At 52.1% G+C, this 21,911-nt stretch overlaps 1 protein-coding gene across 1 annotated transcript in view; it reads right to left on the reverse strand.

The window, feature by feature from the left end:
• LOC116953104 (hemicentin-1-like) overlaps positions 1-21,911 on the reverse strand; it is a 144,700-nt gene that overhangs the window by 117,713 nt on the left and 5,076 nt on the right. Inside the window, exons 2-4 of the mRNA XM_076074757.1 lie at positions 8,003-8,073; positions 2,460-2,618; positions 1,571-1,693 (exon numbers count right to left, since the gene is read on the reverse strand). Of these exons, the coding sequence (XP_075930872.1) occupies positions 1,571-1,693; positions 2,460-2,618; positions 8,003-8,073 (353 nt within the window). The remainder of the gene's footprint in view (positions 1-1,570; positions 1,694-2,459; positions 2,619-8,002; positions 8,074-21,911) is intronic.

Below are 21,911 nucleotides of genomic sequence, written 5' to 3' on the forward strand. Positions count from 1 at the left end.
GCTTCCCTGCTGCTAATTGTGGGGGCGCGCCAGGGTGGCGAGATGTTAACTGCCTCGCCTGGCATGCAGGAGCGTGTGGGCTCGATCCCAACCCTGGCGCCTGCTGTGTATTTGGAGTTTGCGTGTCTGTCTCCCCGTGGCCGCGTGGATTTTTTTCTACCGGGTCCTCCGGTTTTTCCCTCCACATTCAAAATCAACGTCACGCGTTTAGAATATTTGACTGCTATAAATTTCCACGCGAATGGCAACTTTGTTGAGCTATCATTTGCGGCCAGGTCGCTTCTGAAAAAAAAAGCTACCTAAGTCAGTGGGGGCTTACCTGGTAAAATATTAAATAGTTTAAATCGTTGAATTGTGTATTTCTGCACGAGTAACGTTCGTGCATTGGTGCCTCCTGCACACAAACTCGAACATATTTGTAGCTCAAGCAATTGGCCGATCTGCGAAGGCCAAAACTTTACAACTGTTAGCCCGAAGCTGTAACAAAGGAGACTATGCACGTGTTACAATACAAAGGTCCCGTCAAATTGTCCTGCAGATGGAACGGGTGCTGTTATTCTTAAATAAATAAACAAATTGCTGAACAACAAATCGCCAGAAACATCACGGTAACGTGGCAACCACAAAACAAATCCAGTCTTGTAAATACTGAAACTACAAGCGGCGCTTCGCATTTGTATACCCAGTGAGCTTATGATTGAGTGTTCAATAAAACGTTGGATGTTGAAAAAACATTAATCCGTTGATGATGATGATAATAATAATTGTAGCAAATGTGACTTTAAGCAACATAAAAGTTGTCCACAAGCGAGCCAAGGGGGATGCGAGTCTCAATATGAGTTATCTGGCATAGCCTAACAAAAACACTGTAGCGTTTAGGCAGTTTGGCACCCATGCTAACATGTGGTAAATCTTTAAGTTCCTTCCAGGCAGCGTGTCTTCGTGATTAGACGCGTTGTCACGCTTCGGAGAGACAACTCGCCGTTGAGAATTTTCTCTTGCGGCTTGCCGTGGCGTTTGGGTCACCTGTTTAAACTGTTTGCACAACTCTGCATGATGATTACGCTCCGGGAATTCGTGTTGCCGGAACATCGGACCAAGGGCACCTCACAAGATCAACGCCATCCATTGACTGTGTAGGGCCCCCGCGCTTACGATGCTGCACAGATCTCCGGTGCGTGCCAGGTCGTTCCGCGTGCCGGTCGGCAACGATGTCCGATGTTTCGCTCCAGTTTCTGAAGTGGCTATGAAATCCACGTTTTTTTATCTCCATGAAATCCATTTTCACAGGTATTGGGAAGATGCCGGAGCACATTACGCGGTATAATCCTAAAACGAATCCACAGGCCATGACGGTGGCGATGATGATGTTGATGATGATGACACGAATAGGTACATTTCTGATGATCGATCAATGTTGAAATCTCCCGTGTACAGCCCTGAGCCAGGGGCATTCAGACGCCCCTTGCGAACGAGGTGCTACACTGGACGCTTTACGATGCCACCTGCTTAGACAAAACGAGCGGTCAACCCGCCCCTCCCCTCCCCCCCGATCGCAGCGCCCTCTCACCTCATTCACTTGCTTCTTGTCGAGGTGGAAGACCTGGCCCGAGCTGGTGGAGGCGATCTCCTCGTAGGAGCGATACCCCGGGTGGCTCTGATCCCCGCAGTCGCCCGTGAGAACAAACACCACCTGGCAGAGAGATCGCGGGGTCACGTCGCGTGCCGCCAAACCCCTGTCACTGCACTTCCATAGGGATTCAACCCAGAGCTGTCAACCCCTAATCAGTGCGCAAACTTATTACAGACCAATTCAGACCTCATTGGTCACTCCGTGCCCTTGTAAATATCAACGTCCATCCTACAAAGTCCCATTGCAAGGGAGAAACACAAACAAGTAGACACAAACATTTTTGTTACTCAATTTGCCTGGAAAAGAATACTGGTAAACCATACGGGTTGACAGCGATGTTCAACCTCAAAGCAGTCGCGAACATCGGGCGATGGCGCTGCCATTGGCAGCGGTGCAACAGCGGCGAATGACAAAATGCCCTCGACGCGTTCGTCAATAATGATGACCTTAAAAGAGAAATAAACTACACAAACAGACGATCATTTTGGACAATGGGTCACCTCTCGTGCTGTGAAGAGTGGTCGCCGGAAATGGCACCGATTAAACCGTAAAGGTGTTTCTTTTCGGGTCGTGTTATTGACGAATGTGTTGAGTTTTTTTTTTTATAAATCCGTGCCGTGTTTAGTTTATTGTCTGGTTAGTTTGTTTGGCTTGTAGTCCCCCCCCCCGCACCTCCAATTAGCACGGTTGGCTACGTACGGTGCGAAAGAAGTTCAACATACAGCAAGTATGTTGTTGTTGTGGCCGTTGTTTGTCGTGCGAGAGTTGTGTGATCACTGTTGTTGTTGTTTGTGGTGGTGGTGGTGGCTGTGCCATCGGTGTCCACCTGTGACTGCTTGTGCTGGATGAGCTGCAGCACGTCAGCCGTGAGGCGGTAGTCCTTGGCTCGCGCGTCGGTGAACACGTAGATGAAGGAGCCTGGGAGGGAGACCTCCAGCGCCAGGCGCACCGCTCCCACGCTCATCTCCGGGCAATCTCCGCCACCCTGCGTCAACACGGCAGTGCCACAGCCATCACCAGCATCAGCAGAAGCAGTTGCCATCAACATCATCTGCGGCAGCAGCAGCATAATGACCACCATTCCCGTCGCCCTGCATCAGCACAACATAGCCACAACCATCATCATCAGCAGCAGCAAGCATCAAGATCATCATCCACACCGCCCTGCCCTCGACAGCCACGCACCGCAGAGGAGTTCCACATTCATCATCGTCAAAGACCCGATGAATACAATCCTAGAATTATCTTTGTTGTTTCTGCTGGATTAATCATTCCACTTTTTTCCCCCCTTCAAACACGCGCACTCTCAAATAATTGTTAAACCATACAACACTGCGGTGAAGTCAAGGGGAGAGGTTTTTTTTAGGTGGGATTTTTTTTCGTGCGCTGTGTGTGTGGGGGGGGGGGGGGCATGCAGGCATTGCTCTTCGCGCTGCCACACGAGCGGCACACAGCTGGTGCAGCCGCTCCGGGATGGTCCACGGCTCCCTCACCGCGGCTGTGCGGGACGGGAAGCTCTGGCGGTGACCCACGGAATGCCGCGTAAACGCCCTGCGCCGGTGAACACGGATCTTGGGTGCTGGTGGTGGTGGTGGGGGGCGGTAGTGTAGTGGTTAGCGCTACGCTGCGCTACAAACCCGGCCACCCGAGTTTGATTAACCGCTAATGGAACAACAGCGGTGACGATTATCCGAACCGGTCGTGGGCCTATCCTAGGTCGACTCAGCCTCAAATGAGTACCCGGTGCGGTGTATGGTAAACATCGCCGCTGGGGAGACAAAGGCGGTCGGGCGCGGTGCTGGCCACCCAACCCTCTCGTGCGCCGTGCCGGCCTTCATAGATGCTCGCTAACGGCACTTGCCCCAACATGTCCGTTAAGGCTACACGGGGGGACCTTTGTCTTTGCTTGTGGGTCACGAGCGTGACCGCCTGTCCGCGAATCGCCATCCTGTGTGTCGGGTGGCTGCAATCGATGTGTGCCCGAGGTCCCGGTATCACTGCGTTGGACTTCTTTGACGGACATCCCGAGTCCCATGGACATCTCAGAATATGTCGAGTTTGTCCTGCGGTGAAAAAGCTGGCAACCCCTGTGGGTCGCCGGCTCCAGACACAGAACATCCAAGGTCCAATGTCGCCAGTGGCCGTACCGTGGTTCACACGGGCCCCAGGGTATTGCCCCCCCCCCCCCCCCCGCCTGTACATTTGCTGCCCATTTGACGGCCACGTGTCCTCTCGCGAGTCGTTGAGTCTCTTCTATCATCGCTGCAAGGGTCTCTCTCTCTCTCTCGGGCTCGTAGTCTATGGGAGAGAGACGCAGCTAGGGAGGAGGCTCGCGTGAGGGTGTGGAGGACGGCAGGGGAGGAGAATTCCCTCCCCACGCGCGCGTTCCCACAGCCCCAGGGTGGGACGGGGGTCGGGGGCGGGGGGGTCGCCCGTGGGCGAGCGACCGCATCCGAAACTCGAAACGCCAGGGGGGGGGGGGGGTGGTGGGGGCCGTCTCGCGCGCCCGGGGGTGCGGCGCGGCAGGAAGAGGACGCCGGCAGAACGCAGTCCTCGGGGGGACGGCGTCTCCCCCTCTCTCGCCCCCTCTCCCCCTCTCTCGCCCCTCTCCCCCTCTCCCCCTCTCTCGCCCCCTCTCCCCCTCTCTCGCCCCCTCTCCCCCTCTCTCGCCCACTCTCTCGCCCCCTCTCCCCCTCTCTTCCCCTTCTCCCCCTCTCTCCCCCTCTCCCCCCTCTCTCTCCCCCTCTCTCGCCCCCTCTCCCCCTCTCTCTCCCCCTCTCTCGCCCCCTCTCTCGCCCCCTCTCCCCCTCTTTCTCCCACTCTCTCGCCCCCTCTCTCTCCCCTCTCTCTCCCCCTCTCTCGCCCCCTCTCCCCCTCTCTCGCCCCCTCGCCCTCCTCGGCCCCTCGCCCGTCATCGCAATCGAGTTGGAGGCGGACGTGCACCGATGGCGTTCGAGAGAGAGAAGAGAGACAGCCGCTCCCGCGCGTTTAGGGACCGTCCATAAATGACGTCACGCGATTTTGTACGATTTTGACCCCCCCTCCCTCGTCACACGGCGTCACAAAAAGTCAGACCCCCCTTCAGTATAATGTCACAAAGGCTCTGCCCCCCACCACCTCAAAACCATATTTCCATTTTGAAAATAAACCATGCTTCAAATCGCTTTAAACTATTGTCATTGTAGTGCGTATTTAATGTGGCGCTGCACTCTGATGTTGTAGGAGAAAACATTTATTAAAAAGGTCTATTTAATTTAGTAGAACGTAATAATAGGGTTTTTCCCCTTTTTTCTGGCAACAAAACTGAAACCTTTTACGAGGATTCATGTCTGCATTAACCACAATACCCGCAGTCATAATGCAAACAAAAAAACATACTATTATAATATATGCATTGTCCTTTAAACTGATTGGTCCACACCATTTTAGTACTGGCAAAGGAGGTCTAATGATGTAGATGCTCACCCCGAGCCCTCATTACTTTGATAGTGCATTGTCTTTGAGCTGTGTGACGCCTTCTGGCGTCATCTGGTCGAGCACCAATTGGGTCGAGGCTCAAAAGAAAGCCGTCCCTTGGTGTGGACCAATCAGTTTCAAGGACAATGCATATATGATCATAGTATGTTTTTTGTTTGCATTTTGACTGCAGGTATTGTGGTTAATGCAGACATGAATCCTCGTAAAAAAGGTTTCAGTTGTGTTGCCAGAAAAAAAGGGGAAAACCCTATTATTACATTTTGGTACTGACAAAGGAGGTCTAATGATGTAAGTAGAGCGTGTTGTCTATATTTATTTAAAGTTGCGCATTTTTACGTGACGTCACATTTCTCAACCCCCCCCCCCCCTCGTCACACATCGTCACAAATGTCTGACCCCCCCCCCCAGGTGCGTGACGTCATTTATGGACGGCCCCTTATCTTCGCGCAACGGTTCGTCAGAGTGACGGCGGGGTAACAGGGCTGCGTGTGGTGAAGGGCTGGAGGCAGTCGCCCTCCAGCAACGACGGAGGTGCGACTCTCACAACAACGAGCTGAGCGCCGTGCGGATAAAGCACCGAGTTGGCACAGTGGGGGAACACGGTTGGTGCATCTGCCGGTCATCTCATTCAGTCAACCCATGGCACCTGGGGTCAATTTCGTGACCTCTTGTCAGCGGGCCTTCGACACTTCACGTGGCCCCAAAGTGCACCTAGCCTGGCACAAGCGCCGCAGTGATGTCACCGTCGACTCAGCCTCAAACGAGTACCTGGTGCGGTGTGCAAACATCGCCACTCGGGAGACAAAAGCGGCCGAGCGTGGTGTCGGCCACACCCCCCCCCCCCCCCCCCCCCCGTGTGCCACCGTGACGGCCTTCAGAGATTCTCGCAAACAGCACCTGCCACCGACAGTCTGTTAAGGCCACACGGGGGATCGTTGACTTTGTCCTATTTGAGAAATGTGGAGGAAAACTTCTCAAAATTGGGGTTGTTTGAATAATACCGGTCACATTGGAAGGATTTTTTTGTTGCTTTGGAAGAAACCGGAGGACTTGGAGGAACCCTATGCAGAAGATGGGGGCGGGGGCATACAACTTCGACGCAGAAAGGACACCCAAGTCGGGAATTGACCCAAGTCCTTCTTGATTTCCCGGCACCTCCGATTGCCACAGGCACAAAAAATGAAATAAACGATTTCAGAGAACTCGGCCAAACATTTCAAACCTCTAAGGAAACTCCTAAGGAACAAGAGTCTTGGGAGATTAACCTAGGTTAGCTTAAGAGAAGTTCTTCAGTGAAATTTATTTGCCAATTAATAGTTGCAGCCAGAATGACAGATCGATCATCTCATTTCGTACAGCTGCCGCTGGTGTAGAACAGCTGCTGTGATTCTACATGGTGGTGGAGGATGAGCCCGATGGTGATTGAGTCAGCAGCAGCGGAGTGGTGAATGAATCATCGCTGCTGTGATTAAGCCTCCTCCTCCTTCGTGTTTGGGAATTGGGCGTTGAGGCGTTCTGTGCCCCGTGGCTGCGTTCTGGGTGACCACAGTCTCCGCACACCGGAGAGTTTTTACTTTTCCATGTGTGCATCATCATCAGTATAATCATCATCAGCATCATCAGCATCATCAGCATCATCAACATCAGCATCATCAGCAGCATCAGCATCAAAGTGTCCGCCATCTGCTGCCATGGCTTGTGTGGATGCGGTTTAGGGCTGTGGTCCAGAGGATTTGCGGACAATTTAATCGGATCAATCATCCATCAAGACAAACAATCAAGATAGTATAGTCCTATCAATGAAAAAAAAATGCTACCAATCTCACTAAATATCAAGTATATTTTTTCTACGGTTTTTTAAATTATACATCGTTAAGTATTTCTTGTCTTTGTTAGTGACCGAGACCAATGACTCTTGCAAAGTAGACTTATCCTGGTCTCCCGAGCCCTCGCCTAGTTAAACAATTTAAGCTTGTGAATAAATCGACTTCGCTCTCAATAAAAAAAATAATGTCTTCCCCACATTTCCGCGCTGGTTCTATCCATGGTGGTAGCCAACACGTGTTTTGTTTTAAGTTTCAGGGACAAAGTCTTTGGCATCGTGGAAGTCTTACATGGAGAGCACACGCTCTGTCGTTGGACCTTCTGATTATTATCCAACCAAGTTTTCACAAAAAAGGGGGGGGGGGAGGGGAGGTGGACTGCGTGGCCACGAGTAATCCCAGCTGAGAAATTGACAGGTAATTTTTAAGCATCGGGATGTTTTGCCAAACACCGGTGACATTGTACGTGTGTTTGTTTTAGCGAAAGGGAGGAATACCGGAGAAGCCGGAGGGAACCCATGCAGCAAGGGAGGGGAGAACACAGAAACTCCACACAGAGAGAATCGCCTGAGTTAGGAGTCGAACGCAGGACCTTCTTTCTGCGAGGTTCGAGAGTTACCACTGAGCAAATCCTGATAAATATAAGGAATGAAACAGGTGGACTTCTCCACAAATCTGGCTGTCGCCTGATGAAGCTGGTTGTAATTACTGGCGAAACGTCGTACTCAGATTGTAAATGTTGTGGCTTGGCTCTCCAACACACCGGTGTGCTGTACCAGTGACGAATTGGCCACGTTCTGTTTACGTGACAACCCTTACGAGTTGGCTGTGTCGGGTGGTGGCGGGTTTTAACGACACATATATTTACACCATCTAACCCCCCAAAAAAAACCTCTTATGGATGACATTGGTCGCGAAAGCCCACGTGTTAAGCCGCACTGTGGCAAGTGTCTGCTTGGAGGATTTGTCCAAGCCAAGGAGGTGCCATGCTTTGGTCTCGAAGGCGGTGTTTGTCCTGGCGGTCCACGTTGCTTCCACTCTGTATGTCAGCGTTCTTTGCGATCTCTACCTGCACGTAGAGGTCTCGCAGGTCCTTCTGGAACCGCTCCGGGTCGGTGGTGATGCTGGCTGGCCCCACGTCTGTAGGCGAAGGTCACACAACGCGAAACAAAATAGGGCAAAACAAAATTAGTGTGATTATTATCGCTGTGCTTGTTTACTCAGGAAAGCCTTGCTGAGCCTCAATACTAATTTTTCAGGAGGGTCCTACCAAGTTTTCATAGTCGTGGGTGATGTTGCTGCTGCTGCAATCCCAATCGAGAACGTTGCAGGAATTCACTTTGGCTGTGTAAGGAAACCCGATTCACTTGAGGGGTCGATGATCATCACGACGCCGCCAATAATGAACCCATTGTGATCCGCGTGAACGCGCGCGCGCGCCACTGCTCAGAGGTCGTGAATGTGGCCACCCACGCCACCACACGGTGGCAGTTGCTGCCTCCACAAGTGTCAGGCGGACGACGGAGTGAAGGCTCCTCGCCAGGAGGAGATCTCCGGGCAGGGAAAACTGCCTCGACCAGACGGGGGGACCCGTGCCGACAGGCTCGATTGGAGGGGGGAGGGGGGAGGGGGGGGGCGCCGTGTGCCTGCCCGGTGTGGGCCATCAGACACGCGTTGTCACAGTGGCGCGGTGCAGATGTGGGGGGTGATGTGCGGGGTGGGGGGGGGGTGATGTGGGGGGGGGGGTCATGTGGGGGAGAGGGTGATGTGAGGGTGGTGATGTGGGGGGTGATGTGGGCGGGGTGATGTGCGGGGGGGGGGGGTGATGTAGGGGGGTAAAGTGGGGGGGGGGGTAATGTGGGGGAGAGGGTGATGTGAGGGTGGTGATGTGGGGGGTGATGTGAGGGTGGTGATGTGGGGGGTGATGTGGGGGGTGATGTGAGGGGGGTTATTTGGGGGGGTGATTTGAGGGGGGAAATGTGGGGGGGGTGATGTGGGGGGGGTGATGTTGGGGGTGATGTGGGGGGGTGATGTGGGGGGGGTGATGTTGGGGGGGGGTGATGTGGGGGGGGTGATGTGGGGGGGATGATGTGGGGGGGTGATGTGGGGGGGGGTGATGTGGGGGGGTGATGGGGGGGTGATGTGGGGGGGGGGGGGTTGCAGATACGGTGATAAGAATGGAAGTCTGAGAATCACTATACATTTTACCCGAACGCTAAAACCGATCCTAACACCGAACCCTAACCTCGATAACTCTAAACCCCTAACCCCAACCCTTAACCCGAAACACGAAACCCAAACCCCAATCATAACTGGGGACAGTAGAGATGGGGTTCCTTCCTCGCATCGGCAGGAACAGTAACACTTATTTACAGGTGCTCTGACCGGTCAGTTGACCACTATCCTATCATCCTGCCCGAGCCTACAAACGGAGTACCACTTTGGGGGAAGTCAACAGTGGCCATGCTGCGGAGAGGCTGGCCCTCACAATGGGAATGTGGAATTCCCACCACAGGCTCAGGGACTTTCGAGAGGTGGCGGCGGTGTCTTATGGAGGCCCTCCATCTGGCAGTGGATTGAACATGGCTGGTGTAGATCCGTGGACCCTGCCCCACGCAACGTGCAAAGGGATACACTTTGAATGTTTGACTTCTGTTGTAAAATTCTCTTCATGCCAGGTGCGGTGCTCGATTCTCGGGTTGAGTTTTGTCAGCGCAAGCTTGCAAGCGAGTCAAACGGGGCAGGCTGTTCTGTGTTAAAAACAACAAATTGTATGAGAGAGACGCCAGTGCCCGAGCTCTTACTCTTTTCCACACAACGTAATTGTGTCGTTGTAAAAAAAAAAGAAATAACGGATTTTAAAGCACCCGCAAGCATCCTATAAGATTTTATTTTACAAACATGACTCATTTTACCCCCCTTAATATTCCTCAACTTCGGCAGTAATTTTTGTTACTTCCTGCAATGAATATTTTACAGCCTATTTCAAATAAGAAACGACTTGATTTTGTTATTGTTGCGGAAGTAGTATAAGTCTACAAGTAGTCTCAGCTGTGAGCAGTGTGTCTGTGTGTCCGCTGTGAGCTACGCGTGTCAATCGCTCGCATAAACGAAACGCTCACATCCTGAGTACTGTACGCAGGGCTCTCACCGACCAGGCTGTTTTTTCGTCCGGTGCCTCTGGGCCTTACGGCAGCCCACAGATTCGAATCTCCTCTCGGCAGTTTTTGCTGACTGGGAGTGGCCGCAGTAATTGCTCTCAGATGCCACAATCTCCCATCCTTTTGAAAGCCATCCGTCGCGCGGTAAATTTGCAGGAAAAAAAAAACGAGACGTACCAACAACAAAAAACACAACGGCAGGGCCGAACCCGACCAAAAACTGCGGCACGTTTGGCCGCGTGGAATTCCAGTAGCGTCTCAACAAAGTCACAAGTTCACGTGTTCTCATTTTTTTAACCGTACATTTTGCTGATTTTGTGCCTTTAAAAGAAACAAAAAAAAGGCCCCGCATTATTTCAACGAAAAATGATTCTTTCCAGATCTCTGGATTTATACCCAGAGGGCAAATGTTGGACGTTGCCACAACACAATACAATACGCGCAATAACAACAAAAATCATCACAAACTGTCAAACTTGCAGAAACTATTTGCTCAACGGGCGAATGTTGGGCCCTTACTCAGGAATGTTAAATAATGTCACGCCAAAATAATAATAATAATGCTGCGCTTGCTCCATGTTGTGCGGACGTTGATTAAACGTGCGTCGATAGCTGAGGCTAGAGGAGCACGGCCCACATGTTGACAAGGCGATTTGAATTGTTGCAGCCGCGCATCGTTCTCGAGCGGCGTTTGGTGTTTTTACGGGGAAGAGGGGGGGGCGCCTACGGAACCACGTGTCCCCCGGCGATCACCCACAAAAAAAGGGAACAACGCAAATCGCAGACTTTACTGGAGGCGAGGTCGCGACAATTAAAAAACCCAGACGGAATTCTGTGAACGGACGCCGAGTTGCCCACCGAGTTACTGAGAAACCGGTAAATACAGTTCAAATTAGTTCAGTTTACCCCGAAGGCTTTGAAGAAAGGGGTGCTTTCTTTGTTGCCACTTGCCTTACAAGACAATTTCAGCGGGTTGCACTTCAACAACTGGCGCGAGTAGAATCCACAATTCTGGCACAAGTACAAAAATCGCCCAATAATGCTGGATGCAATTACCAGCGAAACGTCACAGTGCTCAAATTGTAAATGTTGGGGATGCAATCTCCAACACACCGGGTGGGCTGAAGTGGTAACTCATCCGCACGTTCTGTTTACGCGCCAAACCTTACGAGCTGGCTGTGTCGGGTGGTGACGGGTTAACGACACAGTTATACTTACGCGATCGAACCCAAAGAAAACAAACCTTCACTATGAAAATCCACAGGAAATAGATTTGATAGTTGTGTTTTTTAATGCCTTCCGGTTACTGAGCAAAGGTGCCGCAACGTCAAGCGACAGGCAACTAAGGAAACCATCGAAGTTGCAAGAGACAAACGAGTTAACAGGTTGATTTAAAACAGAGCGAGGTTATGTGAGAGCTTGGGTACGAGAGACGATGGGAGGGAATTGCAAGGTTTGAGGTGTGCGAAGGAAGAAGCAGAGAGAGAGAGGTACGTTTTGTCCTCAGTGTAGTGGTCGTTGAACAAAGAGTGGTGGATGTGACGAAGCAGCCAGAGTTCAGTTCATTTATTAGGAGGTGTAGTCCTGTGAGCCATGCGGCTCTTGACTCGGGTGCAACCGCGACAAACAAAAACGTGAACAAGAAACATCTTAAAGTGACTACGCGCAACAGAAAAATCCAGGAAAAAACAGCAAAGTCTTCCAGAAAAAGCACCGTATCTCAACGCTGTGTGCAAACATCCCAGTGGGATGCAAGTCAAACGAAAACAACCACAAGGCCAGAGTCTGGGTAGGCCGCGTCTCTCAACGTGGGTGGAGGAATATCAACGAGCGAAAGTTGACAGCAACAGTGGCCACGGATGTAGCGACAGAATGATAATAATTTAAATTTATAAAGTGCCCTTAAAACAATCGTTCTCAGGGCGCTGTGCTTGGAAAGGGGGGGGGGATAGTTTAACATCAACCGAGGAAAGAAGAAGTGAGAACAACTTTTTTTAACAGATGCGTCTTCAGTCGAGACTTCAAGATTTGTAAGTGCCTCGGAGGTCCCCCGACCTCGAAGGGGCAACGAGTTACAGAGTTGCGGTGCCGCAGTTGCGGAGGCTGCCGTCATCACTCCCACGTGTGAAGCCCAAGACCGTGGTGACAGCGAGCAACGCACAATCCGATGATCGTAATGATCTTGATGGAACACGTGGCTGAAGGAGGTCATGAATGCAGGGAGGAGCAAGCGATGTGTGTGTGTGTGTGAAGGCTCCGGTCGGAGTTAGTTTGACACTCGACAAGGCATGTTACCGTCATCGCAGCCAAACTGGATCCATTCCGTTAGGAATGGGGGGGGGGGGGGGGGAGAATCCATCGCTGGCTTTACTGCGTACCCCACTCATTGCTGGTATGTGCGAGCACATTCCCCTAATTGCCGTAATTTTCACGTGCCTCCAATTAGCCCGGCCGAGACTTATACTAATGACAGTCATGAACACACCTGCACATACCGAGGAGCACATGTGGGCACTCGCTGCACACCCAGTGGAGGGGTACAGGCGGCACGGACTTGAGGGTTGGCAGGCGTGCAAAGCAATCGTGGAGCGGTGTCCATCTGCCTAACCCACCGCCTAACCCACCGCCTAACCCTCCTCCATCTAACCCTCCATCTAACACTCCTCCATCCAACACTCCATCTAACCCTCCATCTAACCCTCCATCTAACCCTCCATCTAACCTCCATCTAACCCTCCATCTAACCCTCCATCTAACCTCCATCTAACCCTCCATCTAACCCTCCTCCATCTAACCCTCCATCTAACCCTCCATCTAACCCTCCATCTAACCCTCCTCCATCTAACCCTCCATCTAACCCTCCATCTAACCCTCCATCTAACCTCCATCTAACCCTCCATCTAACCCTCCATCTAACCCTCCATCTAATCCACCATCTAACCCTCCATCTAACCCTCCATCTAACCCTCCATCTAACTCTCCATCCAACCCTCCATCTAACCCTCCATCTAACCCTCCATCTAACCCTCCTCCATCTAACCCTCCATCTAACCCTCCATCTAACCCTCCATCTAACCTCCATCTAACTCTCCATCTAACCCTCCATCTAACCCACCATCTAACCCTCCATCTAACCCTCCGCCTAACCCTCCGCCTAACCCTCCATCTAACCCTCTATCTAACCCTCCATCTAACCCTCCATCTAACCCTCCATCTAACCCTCCATCTAACCCTCCATCTAATCCACCATCTAACCCTCCAACTAACCCTCCATCTAACCCTCCTCCATCTAACCCTCTATCTAACCCTCCATCTAACCCTCCATCTAACCCTCCTCCATCTAACCCTCCATCTAACCCTCCATCTAACCCTCCATCTAACCCTCCATCTAACTCTCCATCTAACCCTCCATCTAACCCTCCATCTAACCCTCCATCTAACTCTCCATCTAACCCTCCATCTAACCCTCCATCTAACCCTCCATCTAACTCTCCATCTAACCCTCCATCTAACCCTCCTCCATCTAACCCTCCATCTAACACTCCACTACCGTGGCTACTGTTCCCACGACCTTCACTACCAGACACCGACTGATCCATAATAGAGGTTTTTTTGGGTTTGATCGCGTAAATATATAAATGTGTCGTTATACCCTCCACCGTCCGACACAGCCAACTAGTAAAGATTGTCACGTAAACAGAATGTGGCCAATTCGTCACCAGTACAGCACACCGGTGTGTTGGAGAGCCAAGACACAACATTTACAATCTGAGTACGACGTTTCGCCAGTAATTACAACGAGCTTCATCAGGCGACAGCCAGATTTGTGGAGAAGTCCTCCTGTTTCGACTGTATCGTCTGGTCCATCCCGTGTTCAATCACCACCACACTGCATGTCACAGCACTCGCTCACCCACACACTCATCCACTCACGTACTCTCTCACCCACCCAACCACTCACGTAGCCACTCAACTACACACTCACTAACTCACCACGTTCACCGACTCACTCAACCACTCATCACTCCCCCGCTCACTAAAGCCACCACACTGGCAACCAAAATGTTTCTCTGCTCGACGTTGGAATTCCCTTCCATCATATATATATTTTCCAAGCTCTCACAGTGACCTCGCTCGATTCAAGAAACGCGTCCAACGCTCATCTCTTACACCTTTGACGGTGGCGTTTGTTGCTGGCCGTTCGGAAGCGTTCAGCCTCTGGCGGGGGACTGTGCTCAGCAACTGTTTTTAATTGAACGCAGCTAAATCACCAACTACAGCGCGCACACACGCGGAGAGAGAGACACGCGGAGAGAGAGACACACGCGGAGAGAGACAGAGAGAGACACACACGCGGAAAGAGAGACACACACGCACGCGGAGAGAGACGCACACGCGACGCGCTTGAGACGGACAAAATAAACACCCCTCTATCGCTCTGCGGCGATGTCACGGGCCAGGCAAGGGCGTAGGGGGATTGTCGCGGAGTCACCCGATCCGACGGCTTCCCAACACAACAAAACCAGCAGCGGTGGGCGGGCGCGGGGGGCTGTCTGTGACAAACAGAGAGAGGGGGTGGGTGGGTGGGTGGGGGGCTTCTGATGGAGACGGCGCGCTGGATCTTGAGAGCGCAGCGGGTACTGTCGCACAGCCGCCGGTCACCTTGGGGGGCTATCGGTGCGTGTGGCGCTGCTTACAAGTCAGAAGACGGTGGCGGCTTTCTCTTCACGACAGCAGCAGCAGCAGCACGCGGCGCGTCGCGAGCGATGCGGCGATTGGCGCCGTGAATGAATGAGTTGGCCGTCGAAACAGAAGGGGTTAAAAAAAATCAGTTATCTTAGCTACGCTCAGGTCAGCGGTGGTATAAAAACACGTTAAACTGGAACCGCGACATAGCGGGGAGGGTGGAAATACGGACGGACAACAGCGTTCATTTCAGCCCCCCCCCCCCCTTTCCTTTCGTCCTGGGGTATTTCAACTTTGTATCAACCGACTCGAGTCAAGCAGCATGTGACCTTCAACCTCCGGCCCTAACGCAACATATCAGTACGGATGGGTAGGTACGCGATAGTTGGGTGTCGATCGGCAGACTGTGAATTAGCACGTGTTTCTAACAACTATCGTGCAGTCCAGAGCTACTGGAAGTAATTTAGTCGAAGGCAAGGAAACCTTTATACTGCGTTGCTGGGATTTCGTGTAAGGCAGTGCCTTTGGGATAACACGGGAGGAGTGGGGGGGGGGGTTGTGAGAGATGTCAGGAGACAGTCCTCGTTTACTATAACCTCTGTGAGCGAGTCGCGCCCCTGCCAGAGGGCCGGAAGACGTTGCCCGGAACGTCTTCGAGACGTTCCCCGGAACGTCGCCCCCTTTCCAAACGTCGTCGCACTCCAGGCGGCTCTACAACACGGAGGCGTCTCGACCCTTGGGTTGTTTGGGGAGCCAAGCCAGGAACCGCGCAACGGGGCTCACATTAAATTAAGTTTCATATTCTTAGCAATCGTATCTTCACCGGCAGGCATGTTCTATCCACTGTCGGATTCATGATTCACCATCTCATTTCCTATCCGTCGCAGCTCTGCGGTTGCTGCAATCCAGCTCATGCCCCCGCGCATTTCCTGCTTCCATCGTTCCATCTCTGGGGCCATGCGCGCACATTTGGCCGCTTTTGTGTCGTCACCTGCCTTAGTCCCAAATATCCGCGAACCGCCGTTGTAGTCATTTAGCGTTGCGACTATTGCCGATCGGGATGAGCGTGACGTCTTCACTCGGGAGGCTCGCGAATTCGTGGAACTACCCTTCCCCACCCCCCCTCCCAGTCGCACGAAAACAACAAACTCCAAGACAGAGCCCAGAGAGCACGATCGGAGCGGGAGCCGCCATGCATCGCGAGCGGACGCGGCGCCGCTCCGCAAGTTTCCCGTCGACCTCCGCTGCCCCGTTGATGCGGCAAGACCATTTGGTGCGTCGTCGTTTTGCCGCATATCAGCCGTCTTCTTTAATTTTTGTTCTTTGAACGCCCGTTACAAATTGCGCGCAGAATTGTCGTCAAGGCAAAGAAAAAAAAAATACGTGATTTGATTTTACACAATTACTGAGCACAGGCTAATCGCTTGACACAAATGTCGAGCGGTTAGCAAGAAACGGCAGTTTTAAAGTTGTAATAGATAAGGGTTAACTTGGCAATTTTACAATAGGTAGCGTTTCGGCAAATGGCCCTTCTTCGTGGCACGATTGACTGGTTACATAACTTACACCTGAAGCCTTCTAGCCGTTGCTCTTCACAGGACGCACTAAAGCAGACAACGGACAGAGCTAGAATTGGAGGGGAAGTCCAGCCACATCGCTCGCTTTAGCATGGAGACTCCAAGGCCAGTGTTCTTAGTGATGGCTGGGTTCATGCTTGGCCCTGGCTCAAATGAGTCGTGACTCACTTGGGCCAGGGCCAAGCGAGTCGTGGCTTTGAGCCACGGCTCGCTTGAGCTGACTCGAAGCACAGTCCCAGCCACGCTGACGATCTTCCATGGAACTGAGCCTGAGCCAGACCACAGCCAAACCGCCCATGCGTCTTTGGAAGCAGCTGAGCGGCTCAAGCTTGAGCCAGAGCTTGCTCCACGTCCGAGGCCGAGTCTGAGTCGAGCCGTGGCTTAGAACACGGCCCCACGAATTGGCTTGACCCGTGAGTCGTTCGCGAGCGATGTCGGAGCCACCGTTGCCCGCGACTGGCAGCGGCGCTTCCCTGCCTCGCTTCCCGTGCAGGGGGGAGGGCATCGCTCTGGCCGACCCTGGCCGGGCAAAGACGGATGACAAACCCCGTGGTTTATGTGACGGTAAGGTCCTTTGAGGAGGTGCTAAGGGGGCAAAGCCTATATGGTCAGCTTGTCCGCACCCCCTACGGGAAAAGGGGGATCCCAAAGTTACCGAGCACAGCGCTCAAAGGCCCCAAAATGTCAAGCGGCCAGCAACAAACAGCGCTGTGAAAGTTGTAATAGATAATTTTCACACATTTTGTTGATTTGAGCGAAAGGTATTGTGAGAGCTTTGCGGACAGAGACTATGAATGGGAATTACAAAGCACAGCCCTGCCTTCTAAATATTCCTTGTATCGCACCGGTTTTAAACTACGTTAAGCGCCTTCATCAAAGGCGCTCATCTCCATATATATAAAAAGGCTAAGTTGTGATTATGTCTGTTCAAAATGTTTAGCGTACTTCCTGACATGCAACAAACTTGAAATTTGCCATGTGGGTACTTTCCAGACTGTACACCATGCAAAAATGATAAAAAAAAATACTTTTTTGGGGGGGGAGCTTAATAATCAAAATTTAAATCAAAATGTATATATTTTGCACGGCGGAGTGAGCTGTGACGTCAAATCTGTCACGTGACCCGCGCACGTGGCAGCGTAACGCATTGTAGTGTAGCGGTTAGCGCGCCCCGCTACGAACCCGGCTACCCGAGTTTGATTCCCGCTCACGGCCACCACCGATGACGATTATTTCAACCGCTCCTGGGCCTCCCCTAGGTCGACTCAGCCTCAAGCGAGTAACTACTGCGGTGTGTGAACATCGCCACTGGGGAGACAAAGGCGGCCGCGCGTGGTGGATCCAAGTCCCGGGCGAAGCCGGGTAGTACAGCTAGTATAAATATAAAACCAGAAGCGGAAAGAGAAGTGTATTGTATTATAATTCTGTGAGTGTGCGAGTGAATGGGTAAGTGTGCGAGTGAGTGGGAGAGTGCGTTATTGTGACTTGTAGTGTTGGCGGTTGAACAGAGTGTCGGTGAAATGACAGCGATAAAACGCGTGGTCGATATTTCTTTGCCGTTTGATGAGTTTTGATGTTCACTTTTTAAATTAATATTGTGCAAGTTATAGAATAAAAATGATTGTGCACGTGTATATGTGTACACGTGTGTGTGTACACATACACACGTGTGTGTGTGTGTACACACACACACACACACGTGTACACATACACGTGTGTGTGTGTGTGTACGATAGTGTAGCGGTTAGCGCGCTGCGCTATGAACCTGGCGACCCGGGTTCGATTCCCGCTCACGGCCAACACCAGTGACGATTATCTGAACCGGTCCCGGGCCTCCCCTAGGTCGACTCAGCCTCAAATGAGTACCTGGTGCGGTGTGTAAACATTGCCACTAGGGAGACAAAGGCGGTCGGGCGTGGTGCTGGCCACCCACCCCCTCGCGTACCGTTCCGGCCTTCATAGGTGCTCGCTAACAGCACTTGCCCCTACAGTCTGTTAAGGCTATAATGGGGGATCTTTGTTTTGTGTACGGGCAGCTGTGGTGCAGTGGTTCGCGCGCTGTGTTACGAACCCGGCCACCCGAGTTCGATTCCCGTTCACGGCTAACACCAGTGACGATCTAAACCGGTCCTGGGCCTCCCTAGGTCGACTCAGCCTCAAATGAGTGCCTGGTGCAGTGTGTAATAAACATTTCCACCGGGGAAACAAAGGCGGCCTGGTGCTGGCCTTCATAGGTGCTCGCTAACAGCACTTGTCCCAACAGTCCGTTAAGGCTACACGGGGGATCTTTGTCTCTGTGTATGTATGTGTACACATGTCATTACGTGTGTACACATACTTACCGTGAGCACCCTTGCTAGCGTCTGAAGGGAGCTTCCAGCTGAAGTATTTCAATGAGTCAAATAAATTCGGCATTTTTTTCAGTTGTACCGCTGTGTGAATACGGTAATAAAATAATAAATTGAGAGTTCGAAAGTGAACGTCCTTTTGGAGGTAATGGTCTGCTGCCTTAGGAATGTGGAATTTCCACGATTGACTGAGGAGGGTTCGCCATGAGAGATGAGCACCACTGCCTCCACGCTCGTGTAAAGCTGGGAGGCACTGCCCGGAGTCCTTTGGACTTTTCATGAATTGTAGCCTCCTTGTGGGAGATGGTGGCGTCAGTGAATGTACAGGTAGGGATTCTACACGGCAGAATGCTTCTGCTGCTGCTGCTGCTCGCAATCGATTGACAATACTCTGAACACAAATAGTTTTTTTCTCGACTTGGTTCTGAGCATTGTCCCTCAACTGACCGGAACAAGCACAATTGCCGTGTGATAATGCCATTTATTTGGGAATATCGGTTGGTGGAGGGCCTTCCGTCCATACAAATTTGGACACACCATTGACGCGGCCTAACCCAAAAACACAATGACGAACCCGTACGAGAACAAGTATCAACCAATGTCATCGTTCCACACCTCCGAGGTGACCACGCCAAACCCGACGGGCGCGCCGAGAACCACGTGGGAACGCGAGGGAAGAGCGCTCGCGTTCGCCTCTCGGAGCCCCGGGACGCGGCGCGCGCGACGTCTACCCCGGAACGCGCGCCCACAGCTGCACTCTGCGCCCTGTGAGACCCGGGGGGAGAGGAGCGAGCCGCCTGTGAGACCGAGAGAGAGAGAGGAGAGGAGCGGGCCGCCCGTGATCACCGCGCGCCGCAATGACGTACGTCACCGGACGTCTGTTAACGGCTCGCTAATGGCACGTCGCCCGCCTGCTCCGCTGAAGATGTATTTTGTCCTCCAACTCCCCACAAACCCCCCTCCCCCCCCAAAAAAAAAAGCTTTCAGCTAAATTTGGCTGCGCGAACAAAATACAATTAGAAAACTTACACAACTTTATCTGGGTGCTTGAATTTCCATGGTGACATTTTTATATATTCCCCTTCCCCCCCTCCCCCAGCTGTTCTAATGTAATGCGAAATGCACAAATTGGGTGGTGAGGAATGGCCAAATAATCCTCACCAGCTGCACCGCGTGGAGAGGGCGGCAGTCGTCGTCGTCGGCAGCGGATTGACAAAATGCCGTGAAGATAATGGCGTTACCACGATCTTCTCTGCCACCTCTGGCGCCGTTTCACTCCGATGGATCTCTGCATGTGTTACCCGTTACCATGCGATCACCACTCTCTCGCTCTCTAATACATCCACACGTGCACTGTTGCACACTGCTCAATTGGCATTCGCTCGGTGTCCATTGCTGCGATAACTCGCAGATGGCAGTGATGCAGCACCCGGCCAAGCTGTTGGTTGTCTCCATTAAATGTTTTTTTTTTCCCACTCTCCAGGTCAGCTCTTTGGCACCGCGCTCGCAGCCGCGCCACGTTTCGTTCTCACGTTACGAGTGGAATGACAAACATCTCTCGATAAAAAAAAAAAAAATTAAGAGCACCGTGGCCGAACCAGCTGGCCGCCGGCACTGCGGCGAGCCGTGCGACTCGCAAGGCAAGGAGGCCACGGGAATCTGAGCTGGGTCGGAGCGGCTGAATCTTCAACGAAATACAATCCTCGTCCGTCATCATTAAACGGCCACGATTAATCGACGGCTGGGTGAAGGCCTCTCCTCCAATCGGCGACCACCTCCCACGGTCCCATGTTAGAAAAATACACTACAGTAGAAACATAAGAAAATAACAAGAAAGGAATTTTATTTATTTGAACTTCAAATGCTTTTTGATTAAAACAAAAAAGTGGAGCTAATTCCTAACACGCAGAAACAGGTTCGATTTTGATGGAAATAACGATTAATGTACAGCAATACCGAAGGTATAATTGATACGACTCCTTGCAAAAGGTTTTTATTTGGTGTTTGAACATCTTGACTCCTGTTTTATTGCCAGAAAGGATAAAAGCTATTCTTATTTTTCAAATAATTGATGAGAGTTGACACGTTGCTTGAACTGTAAGTGGTGCGAGGGAAGGGGCAGACAGAGAAGTGAGGCGACCTGCAGTGTGGTGAGTGGGTGAGTGTGTGATGGGTGAGTATGTGGGTGGGTGGGTGAGTGAGTGGGTGAGTGGGTGAGTGAGTGTGTGGGTGAGTGAGCGAGTGGGTGGGTGAGTGAGTGTGTGGGTGGGTGAGTGAGTGAGTGGGTGGGTGGGTGAGTGAGTGTGTGGGTGAGTGAGTGTGTGGGTGGGTGGGTGAGTGGATGAGTGAGTGTGTGGGTGAGTGGGTGAGTGTGTGGGTGAGTGAGTGTGTGGATGAGTGAGTGAGCGAGTGGGTGGGTGAGTGAGTGGGTGGGCGGGTGAGTGAGTGTGTGGGTGAGTGAGTGAGTGAGTGTGCGGGTGAGTGGGTGAGTGAGTGTGTGGGTGAGAGAGTACGTGAGTGTGTGAGTGGATGAGGGAGTGTTGTGATCTGCAAGTGTGGGTGGTGGTGGTTGAGTCTGGTAGACTGAATCCTCAACATTGGTGCAAGAATCAATGACTGAAGTTTATAGAAACAGTAAGCATGTTCGTAGCAATAGAATAGGTTTACTGGTCACAAGAAAAGGTGACCAGTTGACTGGTCACGAGGACAACGAGGCTCGTACAACAGCGAGGCGCCATCGCCGTAGCAGACAATCCTGCACAACCCCCTTGTAGGGTCGGGGGTTACCCGTGGTGTAGACGGGCCGCTAAGGTGTCACGGTTGGGCTGTCTGCGGGGAAGGAAGGATCATCGCGGGGCCTCGAATTTGTTTTTAGTTTTTTTTTCAAATCTCAAAGCCACAACACAAAGAGCAGCGGTTCCTCCCCGCATGGAACACCACAAGCAGCTGCAATAACTCGTCACCCCGAACAAAACCGGCACGGCTGGAGGGGAGTGGGGAGGAGGAGGAGGGGGAGCTGTCTCGAGGTACGAGGCACGGACACCTGACCATGTGCAACGCTCCCTGCACCCTCCACTTAAGCAGTAAGGAGGTCTGCCGTAGAACCAATCAGATTTACACGACGCTTGCTTCACCCAGGCATGTTGTTCAGGAGGATTCTGATATATTGCGACGCTTGGCCAACACTGATGACAGAGAGAGAGAGA

The sequence above is a fragment of the Petromyzon marinus genome, chromosome 50 (genome assembly GCF_048934315.1).
Source record: "Petromyzon marinus isolate PM22_M1 ecotype Great Lakes invasive population chromosome 50, UKy_Petmar_22M1.pri1.0, whole genome shotgun sequence".
Classification (NCBI taxonomy): domain Eukaryota; kingdom Metazoa; phylum Chordata; class Hyperoartia; order Petromyzontiformes; family Petromyzontidae; genus Petromyzon; species Petromyzon marinus.